The sequence below is a fragment of the Pollachius pollachius genome, assembly GCF_949987615.1.
Source record: "Pollachius pollachius genome assembly, chromosome: 5".
Taxonomy (NCBI): domain Eukaryota; kingdom Metazoa; phylum Chordata; class Actinopteri; order Gadiformes; family Gadidae; genus Pollachius; species Pollachius pollachius.
The window spans coordinates 23,595,979-23,615,629 of NC_136938.1; the positions used below are offsets into that span (position 1 = coordinate 23,595,979).

General features: G+C 45.0%; 1 protein-coding gene across 1 annotated transcript in view; it reads right to left on the bottom strand.

The window, feature by feature from the left end:
* Positions 1–19,651, bottom strand: part of cemip (cell migration inducing hyaluronidase 1) — a 97,217-nt gene that overhangs the window by 34,475 nt on the left and 43,091 nt on the right. The window contains exons 7-11 of the mRNA XM_079737379.1: positions 16,298–16,368; positions 15,727–15,822; positions 14,366–14,487; positions 9,821–9,968; positions 4,851–5,042 (exon numbers count right to left, since the gene is read on the bottom strand). Of these exons, the coding sequence (XP_079593505.1) occupies positions 4,851–5,042; positions 9,821–9,968; positions 14,366–14,487; positions 15,727–15,822; positions 16,298–16,368 (629 nt within the window). The remainder of the gene's footprint in view (positions 1–4,850; positions 5,043–9,820; positions 9,969–14,365; positions 14,488–15,726; positions 15,823–16,297; positions 16,369–19,651) is intronic.

Sequence of the window (19,651 nt, forward strand, 5' to 3'; positions counted from 1 at the left end):
GGGAGAAGAGGCAGGTGATAGAAAGAAAAACGTTGATGAAAGAAAGAGACCAAACATGACAGAGAAGGGAAGTGATGAAGGGGAGGCAGGCCTTCAGGATGAGAAAGATAGCAGCCAGCCCTGGCAACAGGGTGAGGAACACATTGATGAAGACATTTCTAATATTGGAGAAATAAACAGGCAGAAGATGAAATGGTAAGAGGTAAAAAAAAAGAAAAACAGGAGCAGGCGGGCTGGACAGAAGAGGCCTCAGGAACCAATCTGATCAGACTGCCCTTCAAGTGGCTGGGAATGTTTTGGAGGAAGAGGAAGACGACTTTCTGATGGATGAAGATTTGTGTACAATTTCTGCTGAAGAAGGGAAAAGAAGAACCACAGATGACAGAAAAGATACCGCAAAGTCAAAAACAGTCTTCTGAAGAGACTAATCCCCCTCCCGTCGTAGAGGAGAGTTCTGATGAGTCCGACAGTGAATCAGTCGATATGTCACAGGCTCAAGGGGATAAAGACATCGGATACTCCTTGACCACAATGAAAAAAAGAATGGGAAAGAAATTGTTTTTTGGACAAGAGACAAAAGGCCTGAGAGTCAAGGTGTTTAAAATGTAAGTTGCGTCCGCACAACTTCAAATGAAGAACACAGTTTAGCTTGGGGAACAGCTTTTCACAGTATTCTTCTTTTCTCTAGCCAGTGTTACCAATGCTATTATGGGGTGGATAGTCCCGTGAGGGTTGAGTTATCAGGATAAAGGCAAAATATGAACTTTTTATAATAGTTTGGATCAATATTCATGCACCAAAATAAGGTTGCTGAAAGAAAACAGTTTTTGGATGACATAAATAATAGTTGTAGCAATGACGCATTTTTAGTTGTTGGAGGGGATTTGACCACTACAGAGGATAAGAGAATAAACATAAATCACTCAGAACCTGAGCCTGCCTCTGGTAGACCTCTAGCGAGGTTGATACTTCCACTGATCTGACTGATGCAAGGAGAAGGTTCTCCAAAAGACAGCGGCAGCACACCTGGGTTCACATCCGAGAAGTTATATTATCCATGGCTATACTAGATTGGTTTTCTATTTGAATTAAGAATACAAAATCAAAAAGCTAATTTATGCATTTTAACACAGGCCTTTTAAATGATACTTCTTTTCATTTTCTTTTGGAAAGAATACAACAAAAGCTGATTTTAAATCTTTGCAACCATGACTGGATGTAGGTAAATGTCCGATCAAGCTATGATGTCAACAGTACACTCACTCAACGTCACAAGAGACGAGAGTCAGCAGGTTAAGGAGAGAAATGGAGGTCGATTTGGTGGATATACAATGTTTAGCTGAGGAGATCGAGGACATATTAAGGCTCTCAAAAAGCTTTGGCCAACCTACTAGGCACCGCAGCACTGCAGCACAGGGGCTACCTGTGACATCGCACAAATGGATGCGCCATCTCAGCTTTCCTTCAATCTGGAGAAAATACAAAAATCCAAAGAAATCGTATCCATTCGCTTGTCTCTCAAATCTTGAAAAACAGTGTCAGAACAGCAGAAAATACACAGCTGACTTTTATAGACACTTGTGCAAAGGTGAACAGAAAGATGACCCTTTATTGGCCCAGTCATTTTATAGTGGTCTCCCAAAATTCCCGCCTGACTCCATCCTTGAGGCAATACTTTAATAGAGATATGTGCTGCAGTACAGGGCTTGCAGATTTGTAAAGCTCCAGGCATAAATGGTCTGCAGTAATAGGGGTGGATGTTCTTTCTGTATTAAGGGACGGATTGGCAGGAGGGCGGTTGCCTGTGAGTTACAGGAGGGCAGTGATAACGCTGATTGCTAAAAAGGGAGATTTCCAACAAAAGCTGGGGGCCGGTCTCCCTACTCTGCAGGGATTATTAACTGCTTTCGAAGATTTTCGCAACCAGGTGGGGACAAGGGATTGGGGAGGTCATCCATGTGGGTCAAACCTACTGTGTGCCTTGCAAGTTGATAACTGAAAATGTTCAATTAATTAGGGAGATTTTGGAAGTCTCTAACAAAGGGGATTTGTGATCTGCAGTGGAGAGTTCCGCATGGGATTATTGTGGTTAATTATTATTAATTGATTTTTGGGTGTCAAACATGTGTCTTTCTGTTCACAGAGAGAAATGGTGCAAACAAAAATAATTATTCTGAAAGCAAAAAACTGCTTTGAAGAATTTAAGAGACCATAATTTTTTTTTGTTGCAATCAAGTATTAAATAATCGAGATCAAAACGTTATGCATTTCAATCAAAAATAATTATATTTCAAACCCAAAAAAAAATCTTTAAAAGTTTTAAGAGCAAAGTTTTGGAATGCAATTGGAATGCATGTCATTTGGATCTTGATATGTCATTTTCAGCCTTGTTTGTCTCAGAAATACACAAATGTCCCCCTTATAGGATGGCCCAAACGCAAAATAAATGGAACTAAGAGCAATCCATCTGACAGCCTGACCAAAGGGGGGTTATAACAGTCAAAAAGGAAGGTAATGCATTTATGCATTAATTGAGATTGATTTTGCCAAGAGTCATAAATGCATTTATTTTTCTCTCAAAACTTGCAAAGCAATTATTCTAAAAACTTAAAAGCGAATTTTTGCATTCAGAATAATTATTTGGTTTGCATTGAAAAAAGTATTGCACTGAAAATAAAGACACACATACCGAACTACCGTCTCTTCCCTGCTGCTAACTAGGTTTTATATGTAAATTACAGAAGTACTTTTCGAAGGTCTGCTTCATTTTTGGCTTTAAATCAACTAAAATGTTCATACACAAAAGTGCACTTTTAAACTTTATGATTGGGCAAGCAAAGAGGGCAATCTATCTGAGCCGAAAAAGAAAGTAGAAAATTCCCTGAGTGTAGACGAACAGAGCTGGTTTACCCAATTTGTGAAGCCAAGGATTAAGGTAGATTTCAGGTATTAAATAATACCATAACCTTAACCTTAATCATCTGGGGTTAAAGAGGAGCACTATGCTCTGTTGAGAGCTGTTTTTGTATATATAGGCTATATATGTATATGTATCTATATATGTATGTATGTGTATTTGTATGTATATGTATATATGATACATATTTAGTGCATTTGTATATCTTTTTTGGATTTAAGTATGTAAAAGGAACCTTTACATATGTTGTAATTCATTGTAGATAAAGTAATAGGTTAAGAATAAAGCGCTTTCATAATTGTTGAACTACTCCAATTCTTGATATGCTTGAAAGCCACCGAAGAAATACTGGCGTACATAAAAAAAACACTTCAGAAGGCTGACTGCAGCTCAACACACAAACTGATGCTGCTTCACACAACATTCACCGTTAATCATGGCCAATTACACAGACACACACACGCATGCATCCCTGGTATTCTTAGGACTACCCGAAAACAGATGCTGATTGACTTCAGCCTCCCTTTGCCATGGCAGAGAAGACATTTTTTCATGCATAACATATCTTCTATTGCCTTTTATCTCACTTTCTTGAAAGCATGTCACAATATTAGCACTCACAAAGAGTGTCAGTGAAACAGATTCGAAAGCTTGGTGAAATATTTAAGTTATTAAAAAAAGAAGCACTGATAAATGATTAGCTCTGCATTAAGATGCCAGATAAATGTAATGGTAGGCAAACAAGCTTTCTTGTTTTTGACGTTAAAGATTCACATACAAGCTCCCTCATGGCTCTCCTCATGCGCTGTGCAGACTTCCCTATGGCCAAAACCGCGGAAAATGCTTTTTACGATTATGCATTTTTCAGTATTTCTGTTTTGGCATCGACTTTGTCCTAAAGTATTTGTTGTCATGGCATTTCTACTCACTGAGTCCTTTCAGACAACTCCCCTTCTCTGCAATAACACGCTGTGTTACACACACACACACACACACGCACACGCACACGCACGCACACACACACACACACACACACACACACACACACACACACACACACACACACACAAACACACACACACACACAAACAAACACACCTAAACATATACATACACATGCACGCACACTAGATAAATACAGCACGGATGAGGAAGAAATAGCATGTTCTTTTCAATAGAGAATTTTTTGCTCACAGATTCAAAGTGCACATACCTATATATTTTCTGAACATACACACAGAAAGACACACATACACACACACACACACACACACAGACACACACACACGCACACACACACGCACACACAAAGGTGTGCCATCAAGTCAAGTCCATCCCTCCTTGTTTTCCCTTCCTTCTGCTTTTAGAACATTGTTTTACATTTACATTTTACTTATCAATTTGGCACAGAAAGTTCCGGTTGTCATGGCATTCTTACTCACTTCAATACACAGGAGACACACACACACACACACACACACACACACACACACACACACACACACACACATACACACACACACACAGGTGGAAAAACCCACAACTACACCCCCTCCCACACACACACACCAACGGTGGGCACACCCACACGCACACACAAGCAGTACCACACACACTCCTGTGGACCCACACAGGCAGTACCGCACACACACACACACACACCGGCTGACCCAGACAACTAATACCACACACACACACACTCAGTACCAGACACACACACCGGTGGACCCACACAGGCAGTACCACACATATACACTCAGTACCAGACACACACACCTGTGGACCCACACAGGCAGTACCACACACTCTCTGGTGGACCCACACAGGCAGTACCCAACACACACTCCTGTGCACCCACACACGCAGTACCACACACACACACACACACACACACACACACACACACACACACACACACACACACACTCCTCACCTCTGACTTTGACCTGCTCCGGGGAGCATTTGGGGCAGGGCAGCAGGCTGAACTCCTCGGCCTGGTGCATGGAGTAGTCGGTGCTGGCCACCACCAGGAGGTCCCCAGGGGCCCAGCCCAAGGGACGCTCCGCCAGCTCCAGGAGGCTGCTGTCCGACAGCAGGTCGACGGACACGGACGCCTGGGGCCGCACTGCGGGGAGGACACAGGGGGCCCGGGGTTACTTTCCACTGACACTACAGCGGGGGGGGGGGGGGGTTATATCTGCCTCTCCAGCAGGTCGACGAGACAGTCCAACAGAACTGCCTGGCTGATGTTTGCTGGACAGCACAGCAGGAGCATGCTCAAAGGGCAGTGGAAGTATCGAGCATCAAGTTTATTAGAGCCATCTCAACGATATAGAAAATACAGTTGATAGGAATGTGTTTTGGTATGCTCACATGTATCACACAGCAACAATAACAACACAACATAACAAGACAAAAAGCCAAAAACGGCACATAAATAACAAGGAGTACAACACTTAACACACATAAAAAACACGCATGACACATGAAGGCTCTTTTGACATCAGCTGATTAAGTTGATAGATAATCAATTACGTTATTGATGGAAGTAACGAATATGTAATCAGTGTTGGCTAATTGTGGTCTAAGCGAAATATTACTTACATGTTGTATGCATATCTAGATTGCACACTTTACCATCCCTATAACACGATATATAAGGCAACCTCCAATATATCACGATGCTTGCTTGGACCCCAATTTTGTGGTACCATATAATTTGAAACGTTTCCCTCAAGCAGAACAAATAAACCACATTCACGCAGCGCAATGCTATTACACGAAGAGTGACCCAAATAAATGAAAAAAGTATTACTTGTAGCTCCCTTCTAATTTGATTAAATGGGGTTTTCCTACATGTACAATTTATACTAAATAGTCACTAATATGGGCCTGAAGTTGTACTGATACTGTTGACATGTATCTGGTTAATTTGGGGAAGTTTGTGTTAAATATAAAAAACGTCCTATGTTTTAAAGAGCCCTTGAACCCCTCAGTTTATTTTTATAGGTTTGGATTTGTTTAGGCAGGTGTCAATCATTTTATCTGTCATTGGGGATTAACCTGTCGGATTGTCGGAGGGGCGGGGTGTAACAAAAAGTCCGGGAATGGGAGAAAAAGAAGCGGGGAGAAGAAGCTGAAGAGACTATGTTATGTCGGAGCAAGTTTAAAGTTAACTTGAAGAACACTTATACTATTTACCGTTTGCAACCGGGCGTTTGCGCGAGTTTTTGTGTATTTTGTTAAAAGTGTAAACGAGCTTGCTTTAGAAGTGCGGCTTTTTGCTAAGGGGCTGACGCAGGACGACACTGTTTTACTAGCGGTTAGCATAACCAACTGCGTGTACGGGAGGCCAGGACAAGGACGGACTTTGCCACGTGCTGCTGCCGAGGAGTTGGGGTTGGACCCAGCATCGAGACGGTTTCCTGATCGTGTTGCTTCTTCTTGGAAGAGGTTGTTTTTCAAGGAGTTAACCGTGTCTTTTTGTCCTGATTCGGGTGTGAGTATAGACTTTTCTTTTGAAGAGGATTCTGTATGAGCTCCAATAAGCGCGCCAACACTGGTACCAGTAACTGAACCTTTCAAAAACCCCGGGGTATTAGTATTTAGGGTTATAAGTTGTGTTTTTCTTGTGTTCATGAGTCAACTAAAAGAACGGGATAAAGAGTTATATTGTTTAGAAATAAAATGGTCTAATATTGCTTTCAAATCTTGTCTTTCCAATGTGTTTTTCATGTTCATTTTATTGTTTCATCTTGAATAAGGGCTATAGTTACAGTTTAAATACACTGCATGGGAAATTAATGCTCATTACCAGTATAGTTACATTAATAAACTAACCAGGCCTCTTGGCATCTTAGCCAGAGTCATCCTTAAATTGTGTTTAGTGTACACCATCCCGAAAATATATTTCGTAGCTCTCACCATTTCACAACCCATGCAGTTACTTTTATATGTTAAAGGGACATTCTATAAAAGTAGTTTATTCAAAACAGAATTGAGTGAGAGGGCTACATAATAATTTCTAACTGGATGCTGGCTTGAAATGGCTGGAGAGGACGCAAGGATGCATATTAAGTTTTTCATCTCCGCAAATGAGTGGATTTTGCTAGGAGTAAACGCTAGAGCATTATGAAACAGCGGATCATAAAGTGTTTTCTTTAGTTAGGTTTACGATATGAGGACAAAATGGTCAAGTGTAGGGGTACTTTTGAAACATTTCATTCCTATATTAACATGCTCGGTGTGAATGTGGTTGTCTCCACATACACTGTAATTAAAACAAGAAATATGCATTGTTTTTTTTAATGCAAAGCAATGTGGAATTATTTTGTTAACTTTATAATACGATCTCGGAAATAACCCGGTTGGTCGTTTGGGGACCCCAATAAACACGTTATAGGGAAGGAGTTTAAGTGTGCATTTAGTCATTTAATTTTTTTCCCAAGTGTCTTACAAGTGAGGAACAACGAACGCATTAACAATGAAGTATTGAGTCCCAAACAAAATTCACGCAAACACACACACTCACACAAACAAACACACAAACACACAGACACACACATGCAGACACACACACAAACAAACACACAAACAACGAACAAAGCTGATCTCATAAAGAAATACAAAAGCTAAAACATTTATGTGGCATCACAGTCTAAGGACCTCATGGTTCATGGTTCAGCCGATGAAGTCGTAACAAAGCTAACGTTAGAGGCTACCAGCTGCTCATAAGTCGTGCTTTTACTTCAGGCAATAGCTCTCCACAATGCAGACAGTTTGAGATATTTACGATATTAAAGAATCCCGTTGATCCCAGCATCCACAACTGCGAGATAGTCAGGAATACTATAGTAAATAGTGTTTTGTTTATATTCTTACTTTTAAGAACAGTTTAATGCTAGCGCAGGAAGGGAATAGATGTGGGGGAACATCATCTCCTCTTGGTGCGGAGTCCAGGACTCATAGGAAACACACGGAGGCTACTACATGATTGCCAGACCGGCCTGCCTCTGTGTGTGTTCTTTCAGCTCTGGCCTTCCAGCTCTGGCCTCAGCTGTTTTATAACCGCATCCAGTCTCCTACGTGGCGAATTTCCCTTCCAACGAAAAATAGAAATATGAATGACGTGTTGCCCTGATGTTAAGCTTCATATTTTCCGTCTTGTAGCTGACTCAAAAAGTTTTTAAATATTTGTGATGTTTTAATTAATTTATTTTCTCCCTTGTTATGTTTTAATGTGTATTTTATTTTTTATTTCAATGTATGAAACATATTATTCTGGGGCAATGGTTGCACCACTGTGACTATATTTAGTTTATTACATTGTCATTCAGTTAATGTCTCATGGACTTGAGAGACATAGGAGTTTGTGAGAGTGTGAGAGAGAGAGAGAGAGAAAGAGAGAACAAAATATAGAGAGAGAGAGCAAAAGAGTGCTTGAGAAAAAGAGAGCGAGAGCAAAAGAGAAAGAGAGACGGTGCGAGAGGGAGAGCGAAAAACAGAGTGAGAGAGCGAGAGCAAGAGAGTGTGCGAAAGGGAGAGAGAGTTTGAGAAGGAGAGTGGATCAGACAGCTGTCATCAGACTCATCGGGATAGATCAGGGGAGGGACTGCAGTCTACAGCATCACCGTGAGACACCTGCTACGTGCACCACATATTATCCACCGCCGTTTGATTCATCAGTTGTGATTCTGTTTTTAATATTGCCCACATTAACCTTGTTATGAGACTAAAACCCATGCAGGGAGAGCAGGGAGAGAGATGTGATGATGGTACGTTTGGCAATGCGATTTAAAGCTATTTGATCAAAAGTGAACGCCTGCCTGCGTTTGTAAGGCTGAATTAGCGACACATTGCAATTTGTCCCCATGAATGGCAGTGAATGACATGAAGTGATGCAAGCCAATAGTTACTTAATGATCTACCTTACAAACCCAACACCCGCACACTGTTAACTGCAAGAGTTATAAGTGTTGAGTATAGATCTTATAGCACGGACATATTGCCACCTATAGAATCTGTAAAGCCTGGTGTGTGTGTGTGTGTGTGGTTTGCGTATGTGCGTGCGTGCGTGCGTGCATGCGTGAGTGTGCGTGTGTGTATGTGTCCTCTCACACTCAGGAACACACAAACACCAAAACACACCCAAAACGCACAAAAACATGTGACAGAGGCAGGTGATGCAGACAGAATCAAATATACACACACACGTACACACAGAGACACCCCCACCCACAGACATGCTCAGACAGAGAGGAGGTGTAGGGAGGCTGGAAGGGGTTAGCGACAGGTGTTTTTCCTTCGAGAACACACTCCTGTATCTGCCTGTGTCTGTCCATGCATGTGTGTGCGTGTGTGTGTGTGTGTGCGTGTTTTCTGTGTGTGTCTGTGAGTACGGGAGCTTGAGGAGCTCCAGACCTGAACTCAGAGTTGGCAGCAGGACTGTGTTCCTGCTCTCTGCTCCGCCGTCCAGACTCCACACATTCCATTCCACTGCAGCCCCAACCCCCCCACAAACACACACAGACACACACACACACTTAAACGCACACACACACACACACCCAGACACAGAAACAGACACACACACACACACACACACACACATATATACAGAAACACACACACACACACACGCACAAACCCAAGACCCCCTCCCCCCCACACACACACACACACAAACACACAAACACTCACCACCCCCTCCCGACACACACACAACCCCACACACACATATACAACCCCCCCCACACACACACACACACACGGCGCAGTGTCCAGTGTATGCCTGTTCCCTGGAATATGTGCATATTTCAGCGATAGAAAAGAAGCCCTGTCCATCTTCCGTGCACACACCGCCAGGCACTAACGCGTACCGGCGGTGGGGACCTGTGAACGTACCCAGCTTTCCACAGAGGAAGCGCACACGGTAGTTGTGACAGAGGCCGTGCGTCTGGTCCTTGTTCAGGCACACCAGGCCGTACTCCTTGTCAACCCTGTGGAGCACGTCTCCCGTCTGATTGGACGGCACACCGTCGTGAGTCTCCGCCTGGACGGGGCAGGCGAGGTGGAGAGAGGGAGGGAGGGAGGGAGAGAGAGAGAGATAAACAACATATATTATAAGGAAAAGTTCTGTAATGTTGTGGGAGTTATTTCCTCGGATCACTTAAGACATATTATTATGGGTGTTGACTGTTAACACTCCCCCGTTGCAATAAAAATTGGGCAACAACAAATAGTTAGAGGAACGATAAGTTACTTTGCTCCATCCATTTAAATGCAAACCACACAGTACTTGTGGTGTTGAGTGTGCGGTTAGTTATAATTTTAAGAAGCTGAACCGTAGGAAAAGGTCAAACCCAGGCTATGCTTATGTTGTCCATGGTTGAAGAAATAAGCTTTATTTACACACATTAGTATTGGTGTGACGAGGTCTCCTGAAATACAATCATGTCGTATCAGATTATGTCGCCTACACAACATGAGCAACGGCTCCAATCATCGTGGTTACTTTTAAAGTGTGGAGCGGTTGACCAAATACGACTATAGATCTTGCTTTGCCGAGTTGTTTTGCTTGGATTTGCCCTTTCTGTTTGAAAAATGTAAAGGGCATGTCACTGGGCCGATTCAAATTCAATTAAACTTCAATTAAATACACCTATTGATAGCGGGCAAGCAACTTTCGAAATCAATCGCTGAACCAATTGCCTTTTTTATTAGGCGAACATTCTCGAGTCCCGCGGGACAAATGGAATGACCACTGGTGGGGAGGCTGCTCGCCGCAATCACCACGGTGACAAATTATTGGCACAAACAGGACAACAGGACAACAACAACACATCCCTAAAGAAAATGTGCTGATGAGGAAAGTACCAGGGGCCTCCCCCCCGCTAATTACCATACAGAGAGAAAGCAGGCTCAATAATCACCTGGATCCTTCCCACTCACCCCCACACACACACACACACACACACACACACACACACACACACACACACACACACACACACACACACACCCATAATCCTGCAGAGCCATCAGACGCAACGCAAGAGGAATGAGAATGAGAGAGGAAGCCGAGGTGGGGCCAGGCCGAGGAGGTGGGGGTGAGGAGGGGGGGGGTGAGGAGGAGGAGAGGGGGTGAGGAGGTGGGGGTGAGGAGAGGGTCGAGGAGGGGGGAGTGAGGAGGGGGGCAAGGAGGTGGGGGTGAGGAGGGGGGAGTGAGGAGGGGGGGTGAGGAGGTGGGGGTGAGGAGGGGGGAGTGAGGAGGGGGGGCGAGGAGGGGGGAGTGAGGAGGTGGGGGTGAGGAGGGGGGCGAGGAGAGGGTCGAGGAGGTGGGGGTGAGGAGGGGGGAGTGAGGAGGTGGGGGTGAGGAGGTGGGAGTGAGGTGGTGGGGGTGAGGAGGGGGGTGAGGACGTGGGAGTGAGGAGGGGGGGTGAGGACGTGGGGGTGAGGAGGGGGGAGTGAGGAGGTGGGGGTGAGAAGGTGGGAGTGAGGTGGTGGGGGTGAGGACGTGGGAGTGAGGAGGGGGGGTGAGGACGTGGGGGTGAGAAGGGGGGAGTGAGGAGAGGGGGTGAGGAAGGGGGGGTGAGGAGGGGGGAGTGAGGTGGTGGGGGTGAGGAGGTGGGGTGAGGACATGGTGAGGACGGGGGAGTGAGGGGGGGGGTGTTGGGTGCTATCTCACCAGCTCACAGCACGACTCTCTGCGTAGGGCTGTGACAATGAGCCTCTGCAGCTCAGAGGGATTAGTGTGAACGGGTTGGGGAGGTACCAAGACAAAACCGTACACACAACGGCCACCGCAACAAACACAACAACCAACACTACACAACAAACACCATACAAAAATCAACACAACAAACACTCCACAACAAGCACCATACAACGATCACCACAACAAACACAACAACCAACACTACACAACATAAACCGCACTAAGATCACCACAACAAGCACAATAAACCAACACAACACAACATAAACCGCACAAAGATCACCACAACGAAACCCTACACAACAAACACCATACACACACTACATCAAAAACTCTTCACCACTAACCCTAAACAACAACAAACACTACACAACAAACCCTACACAACAAACACTACACATCAACAAACACCACAACAATAACCACACCAAACACCACAACAAACTCAACAACAAACACCCGCACAAGAACAAAAGTACCTCAACAACTACACCTGACTAACTTAAGATGCCGGGTTGGCTACGACGTCAACAACAGCAACCACAACAACAACAACAACCACAAAACAGCAGACTGTTTACAGCGCCTTTGTAAACAGTCTGCGAGGGCCGGGGCGTGTCAGAGGGAGGAGGGGAGGATGAGGCCTCCCCATAGCGGTGCCATACAGTGGTAATCATGATTGGCTGCTTTATGGACGCATTGATGAACCCAGACTCCTCAATTAAACGGGGAAGGAGAAGACAGGAGGGGAGGGGTGAGGAGGAGGAGAAATGGAATACATGCACTAGCGAGAGAGAGAGATGAAGGGAAGGAAGGAGAGGAGAGGAGGAGAACTGGAATACATGCACTAGCCAGAGTGGTGAAGGGAAGGACAGAGAGGAGGGGAGAGGAGAAGAGGATAACTAATACAAGCACTAGCGAGAGAGAGGTAAAGGGAAGGGAAGAGGACAGCAGAGGAGAATAGGAGGAGAACTGGAACACATTCACTTGTGAGAGAGAAGTGAAGGGACGAGAGGAGAGCAGAGGAGAATAGGTGAATTGGAGAAGAACTGGAATACATTTGCTTGCACATGTAAGAATGCAAGTTCGAAAGAAGAGATGGATGATGCTCAACATCGACACACGCCACGGCAGCCCATGTTTTTAACTCCAGCGAAATTAGTTAGTAATTTTGTCCCAATTGATAGATAACAACAAACCAACAATGAACCCTCTGACCCAAAGCACTTATCCAGACAAAGGGCTAAAGGCAAGCTTCATGCACTGCGAGGAGCCAAGCTCCACATCCACGCTGTGACGTGCCAGCAGCATAATAATAGAAGAGCTAGCATGAGGCTATAATCGCCCTCATGCTACTGCTGTCAGGAGTCTTACTGTTTGAACTGAAATACCCTCGCACACAGGCACGCATTGGAAAAGACAGCAGCACACCTGCACACTTCCTCCACTTCCAAATCTGGCTCCTGACGCCAATTGCAATGTTTTGGGGTGTTAAACTGGAACAAAAATGCATTTTTTAATGCCTTTTCCCTCTCCAAATGTTATTTTGTATTCCTTTGTTGTTTTAGGTAAATCGCTTTATGCGTTATGGATTTATCCATAGATGTGTGTGTGTGTGTTTGTGTGTGTGTGTGTGTGTTTGGACGTGAAGCCAACTGAACGTCCTTGCCAATATTTAGCTGATCCGTGTTTGTACATGCACGTTAACGACATAATGCCGCAGGGTTGGAGTCGTGAATCGGCGGAACCGGTGGTCGATGAGATGCAGATGATGGGCGACCTTTGGGGAGTAACTGCTTCACACTGTGTTCCCTGACACCCCGTAGACCCCTACAAGTATGATGAAGAGTGGTTCACCAACAGATGAAGCGTTCAGCAGCAGCCCCATGCTGGGCGCCTGCCGTGGTGGGCTGATCCGACGGGTCGCCCGGGGGGGCCTCGCTCCCATCTCATCTTCATATTCATAAATCACAAGGGGCTGGAGATATCCTGCTCCTCCCAACTAGTCAACGACCCTGGCTTGGTGCTGCCGGAGAGCCGCTGGGATCACAGTGGATCTTGTGATTGATGATTGATTTGAGTTGCCTCTTACTACCAATGATTTGAGTTCCCTCTTATGATGATTTAAGTTGCCTTTTACTATGATTTGAGTTCCCTCTAACTATTATTTAAGTTGCCTCTTACTATGATTTAAGGTCCCTCTAACTATTATTTAAGTTGCCTCTATCTGTGATTGAAGTTCCCTCTTAGTGTGATTTAGGTTCCTTCTTACAATGATTTAAGTTCCCTCTAACTAGGATTTAAGTTTCATCTTACTACCTATGATAAAGTTCCCTCTAACAATTATTTATGTTGCCACTTACTATGATTTATTTTCCCTCTAACTGTGATTTAAGCTACCTCTTACTATTAATGTTTTAAATAGCCTCTTGCTCTGATTTAAGTTGCCTCTGACTATGATTTGAGTGTCTTCCAACGGTCAAGGCGACTGCAGTGGTTTGGCTGCTCAGTTCTCCAACAGTCTTCCGCTGTTTTCAGCTTGGTAATGTGATGGTAATGTGTGTGTGTGTGTGTGTGTGTGTGTGTATGTGTGTGTGTGTGTGTGTGTGTGTGTATGGTTGTGCATCTGCATTTGTGTGTGTGTTTGTGTGCGTGCGTGCACGTGTGTGTGTGTGCGTATGTGTGTGTTTGTGCATGCGTTTGTGTGTGCGTGAGTGCGACTGTCATCCCACCTGGATGTCCAGAGGGCTGCTACACAGACGGTCAGGAAAGGTCTTGTGAAGTTCGGACAGCTTCTCCCAGTCTCCGGACCCTCGCTCGTCATCCCTGTCAAACCACTCTGTCCACTCTGCCTCTGTATGACACAAACACACACACACACACACACACACACACACACACACACACACCATGGTGAGGCAGCCCATCTGTGGTTATTTTGGAGCCGACTTCTCTCCCATTTATGCTGTCAGGGGCCATTTGTTGCCATGTAATTGAAGGGCTCTCTACTTCCATTACCGCCTCTTGCGCCATTGGTGAGGCGGGGGGGGGGGGGTAAGGGGGGCATTCACTCACCTGCGGAGAAGAATCCTAATGTCAGGCTGATGAATATACCGTTAAGGTGTGTGGTTTGAGGGAGAGAGAAAGAGACGGAGAAACACGAAGAGATAAAGACCGAGAGAGAGGGAGCCAAGAGAGAGAGAGAGAGAGAGAGAGACAGACATACAGACACACACACAGACACACACACACACACACAGCCAGAGAGAGAGAGAGACAGACACACAAACACATATACCTAGATACACACACACACACACACAGAGACAGACAAACACACATAGGGTCGGAGAGAGAGAGAGAGAGAGAACAAAGGCCTTGTGCGATTGGTGTGTGCACCTCTGCAGCACGTGTTGTGTGCACTGTGTTCCTGTGTCTGACGGGAGAGCGAGAGGGGGGAGTAGAGCGCCGGTCTTGCGGGAGGCGTGAGTACGTGGAGAGTTTTGCGCCAGCGGTACGGTGATGTGAACCGGCAGACATATTGATAACCAGATAATGATGCTGATGACAATGAAAAATAGAAAATCAATAACAGCCTGGACAGTAATGAAGGGGGCAAGCAAGGGTGTGGCGCAGGCGAAGATGAGTGTGTGTGTGTGTGTGTGTGTGTGTGTGTGTGTGTGTGTGTGCGTGTGGGTGTGTGTGTGTGTGTGTGTCTTGATGTTTAAATACAACTTTAATCCCTATTCACCATTGACGTATTTTTGTGAGTGTGTGTGGGTGTGTGTGTGTGCCAGCGCATGTGTGTAACGTGTGTGGGTCTGTGTGTGTCAGCGTGTGTGTGTCTAATGTGTGTAGGTTTGTTTGTGTCAGTGTGTGTGCATGTCTGTGTCAGTGTGTGTGCATGTCTGTGTCAGTGTGTGTCTATGTAAGTTTGTGTATGTAAGAGTGTGTGTGTGTGTCTGTGTGTATGTTTGTGCGTGCATGCATGTGTGCGTGAGTGCATGCGTGCACTCGTGCATGCGTGCGTGTGTTTGTGTCAGTGTGTGTGCTTTTCTGTGTGTATGTGTGTTCGGTGTCTTGTGTGTATTACCTTGAACCCACTGGCTGCTGATGGTGACACTGAAATGTTCTCCATACACAGACTGAAGCACACGGGAGCTCCTCGCCTCAGAAGAAGCCTTTGTTCCTGCCAACAGGAACACACACGCACACACGCACACACACACACACACACACACACACACACACAGTTTCATCAGCCAAGGGAAAGTAAATTACGTAAAAGATGAATGTTTTGTGTTTGGGAGTCTATAGCTGATTCATCCACCTTGTAAAGCCACAAAGAGCAACCAAAATTATGCCCCTTTATGAGTTATACATCAGATACTATTTATTATTTAAAGCCCAACTTTTCTCATCTGAAAATAAATAAGACCTAAAATAAAGCATGCAATTACTATGGATAATAAAGTAAACCATTATGTCATAAATGTTCCTATACTTTGTGTGTGTGTGTGTGTGTGTGTGTGTGTGTGTGTGTGCGTGTGTGCGTGCGTGCGTAGGTACGTGTGCGTGTTCGTGTGTAGGTACGTGTGTGTGTGTGTGCGCAGTGGGGAATACATAGTGCTAAAATATACACACTAACAGAGAGCGGGGACTACCTTGGTAGACTGCATGGTCTTCGAGGGCGGACGACACATCACCTTTCACCACAATAAAACTCCAAGGATGCCTGTGGACGGGGGACAGGGAGAGGGGCGAGAGAGATTAGGTCATGGGGGGGGGCAGTGGTGGGTGGGGTGACGACGGGGATCGGGATTAGGAGCACAATAGAAGGAATAAAGATGTCAGGGAGGCAACAGGCATGATGAAGAGTGGGAGGATTGGTTTTAAAGAAGGGAGAGAGGGCTTGATAAAGAGGAGGAGGGGGGAGGGGGGGGGGAGATCTTAGACCGAGGCGTAATGGAGACACGTCAGAGCGATGGAGGGGTGAGATGGGGCGGTAAGACGACAAGATTGAGGGGAATGCAGGGAAATAACAATATGAACGGAGTATGCAGTTAGAAGATTTACACGTTTGTGGTTTGTTTAAATATATAGATGCAGGTGAAGATAAATGAACTAAAAGCAGGATATTATACTTTATAAATGAATATTCATAGTGCAAAGAGCGACTTGAAACCACAAAGCAGTTTCCTTCCTTTTGAGATTGGAAACTGTTCTTAACTGAGTCGTTAAGGAAGAACCCACTCGCCAAAAAAGCTATGTAGGACTTCTAAAGGTCTTAATGGCTCAGAGCATAGGCAATAACTTTTTTTATTAAAAAGATCAATACCATTTCTTTCGAGCAGCGATTAGTCAATTAGTGATTAAGCTAAATCATGCGTATAGGGAGGCCTTACTAGATGCATTCACGCATGGATGTTGTATGCACAGATGAATGCACGGATGGAGGGATAGAAGGATGGATCGATTAACGCATGGATGGATGCATGCATGCATTGACCCGACTGCATTAAACATTCTGTATCGATTTTGTAAGGTAAATGAATACTGCCTATTGGTAAAACAGCCACATTGTACATCAAGAAGAATAGATGTCGGCCGGCATAAAAGTCATTCAATTAAATATTGAACGCAGTGGCAGTAGGCAAAAACATGAACCCATACGCTACTTTCTGAGGACTAAATAGGAGACAAAATGAGTCGATCCAAGTGAAAATAATTGTTAGTCGAGTTGAAAATGGATTAAACACCTGATAGCCGAGGTCCACAAAGTGCAGTGAAGTGAATGCAAAGCGCCAACGAGAGAAAGATCATTAATGGATTGAGGGGTTCTGGCTGTGATTATTGTTGGGTGGTAGAAGAAGGTTCATAATTACTGGCTGCAAGAAGAGGAGGGGCTCATTTGACGTGGCGTAATAAAGGTTTAAATACCGTATTTTACATCAATTTTAATGAATACCTGCTACAATGAGGCATAGTTTTGACCATTTTGTTGAACGTTGGAGGCACCACCTCTCCATGCAGAATGAGATAAGCAAGTTTCTGTGTTTTTCTGCTAATGGTGTAGACTGTGTCTTTGTTTGTAATTGTTTCTATTGGCCAACCTTGGGGTCAAAAAATCATGGGTCATGGTTCATGGGTCAATAAAGTTGGGAACGACTGGTCTAGTGTATATCCAGTGTCAGAGAGGACCAGAGAGGTTGTGATGCCGCTGTTTTGTGAGATGGTGTGGAAGGGAGGGAGTCATACCACAGCCCTCACACTCAGAAGGTTCACAAGTGAAACCATTTGTCTTGAGATTTGATGGTTGTCAGGGGACAAAAAGCACTCCAATCGAAAAAGACAAAAACCTGAACTGAGGGTTCGAAAAGTCTTCGGAAGTTCAAACTCTATCTGCGCGCCAGGCAAACTTTCACAAACACTCTGGGACCTTGAGTTGGGGAACATGTCCCCGTTCCTTATCTGTCTCCATCTCTAGCCTCTTACAGATTTCAAACTATAACAACAACAGCAACAAGAATGCATTGTTTGCCTGCGATCAGCAGGCGAACAATGCATTCTTGTTCTCAACACAAGCTGTGTCAGAAATTATTGCTTATTATTCAAAATGGTTCCCCAGACACACAGAGGGGGAATAAGGTGTTCAGCCCATCAACGGTTTGCCTGTCCCATTTCCCAAACTCTTCCTCTTTCTGCACCATTAAACTGTCCGTTGAAATGGAATACATGGTTGATTATTTATTGAGTTATTTAAAAGAGGAGTTTTCCCAGCTATCTTCACTGTATGCATTTTTATCTCTCTCCGGCTCTGTAGCTGCAGAGGGAATGTCGCAGTGTGCTGTCTTGAATTAGTTTCATGACACTGACTGCGAGAACGCAGTCACCAAAAAACATCCCTTGAATTTCTAGAATCGGTTCACACAGAGGAGCAATGCAAACACATGAAGATGTGCACACGCACAGATACATGTACATACACACACGTATGCACACGCCCACACACACACAATCATACACACACAATCAGAAACACACGACGCACAAACAGACACCAAACACAAACACTCTCACACTCACCCTCACCCTCACGCAAAGACACACACAGACACGCACACACACACATACACGGCACACAAACATTCTCACACTCACACACAGACACACACACACACACACACACAAGAAAACAAAGGTCTCAAGTGCCAAAAAGTAAATGTACAGTACATTACATTCCACTGATAAGCTCTAACCAAGAACACAGAACAGTTGAGTCTTGTCAGAAGAATATGTGTGTGTGTGTTTGTGTGTGTGTGTGTGTGTGTGTGTGTGTGTGTGTGTGTGTGTGTGTGTGTGTGTGTGTGTGTGTGTGTGTGTGTGCGTGCGTGCGTGCGTGCGCGCGTGCGTGTATGTGTGTGTGTGTGTATGTGATTCTGCATCGGGTATAACTAATTGACTCTCAACTCCAGACCGGCAAGTCAGAACTTCGGGCCGGTCTAGCAGGGCTCTTATCACGGAGCGCTGCGGGTTCAGTCGTCCTCCTCCAGCATTCCTCACATACTAATATATAGAGAGTGACGGGACTGTTTCTCTTCTGTCTGTTTCCTGCATTTCTTCCCTTTCTGCACTTCTGCACGGGGAGAGATAGCGGAAACACTTAGCGGCACACAGCGTAGGATTAGCTGCTCAGAAGCTCGCTCTCCCTCCCTCTCCCGCTCGCTCTCTGCCTCCCTTTATCACTCGCCCTTCTCTCTCCCTCCTTCCTCGCTCTCGCTTTCTCTCTTCATCTTTCTCTCGCTGCAAATCAATGTGGACAGATTTTGACAGTAGAGAGGTGAGTGGCTATATGCGCGCGCGCATATAGCGTGTGTGTGTGTGTGTGTGTGTGTGTGTGTGCGTGTATGTGTGTGTGTGTGTGTGTGAGAGAGAGAGAGAGAGAGAGAGAGAGGTGGTTGGGCGGAAGACAAACGAGTCTGATAGACTGAAAGGTAAAAGCAATGAGAAAAAACACG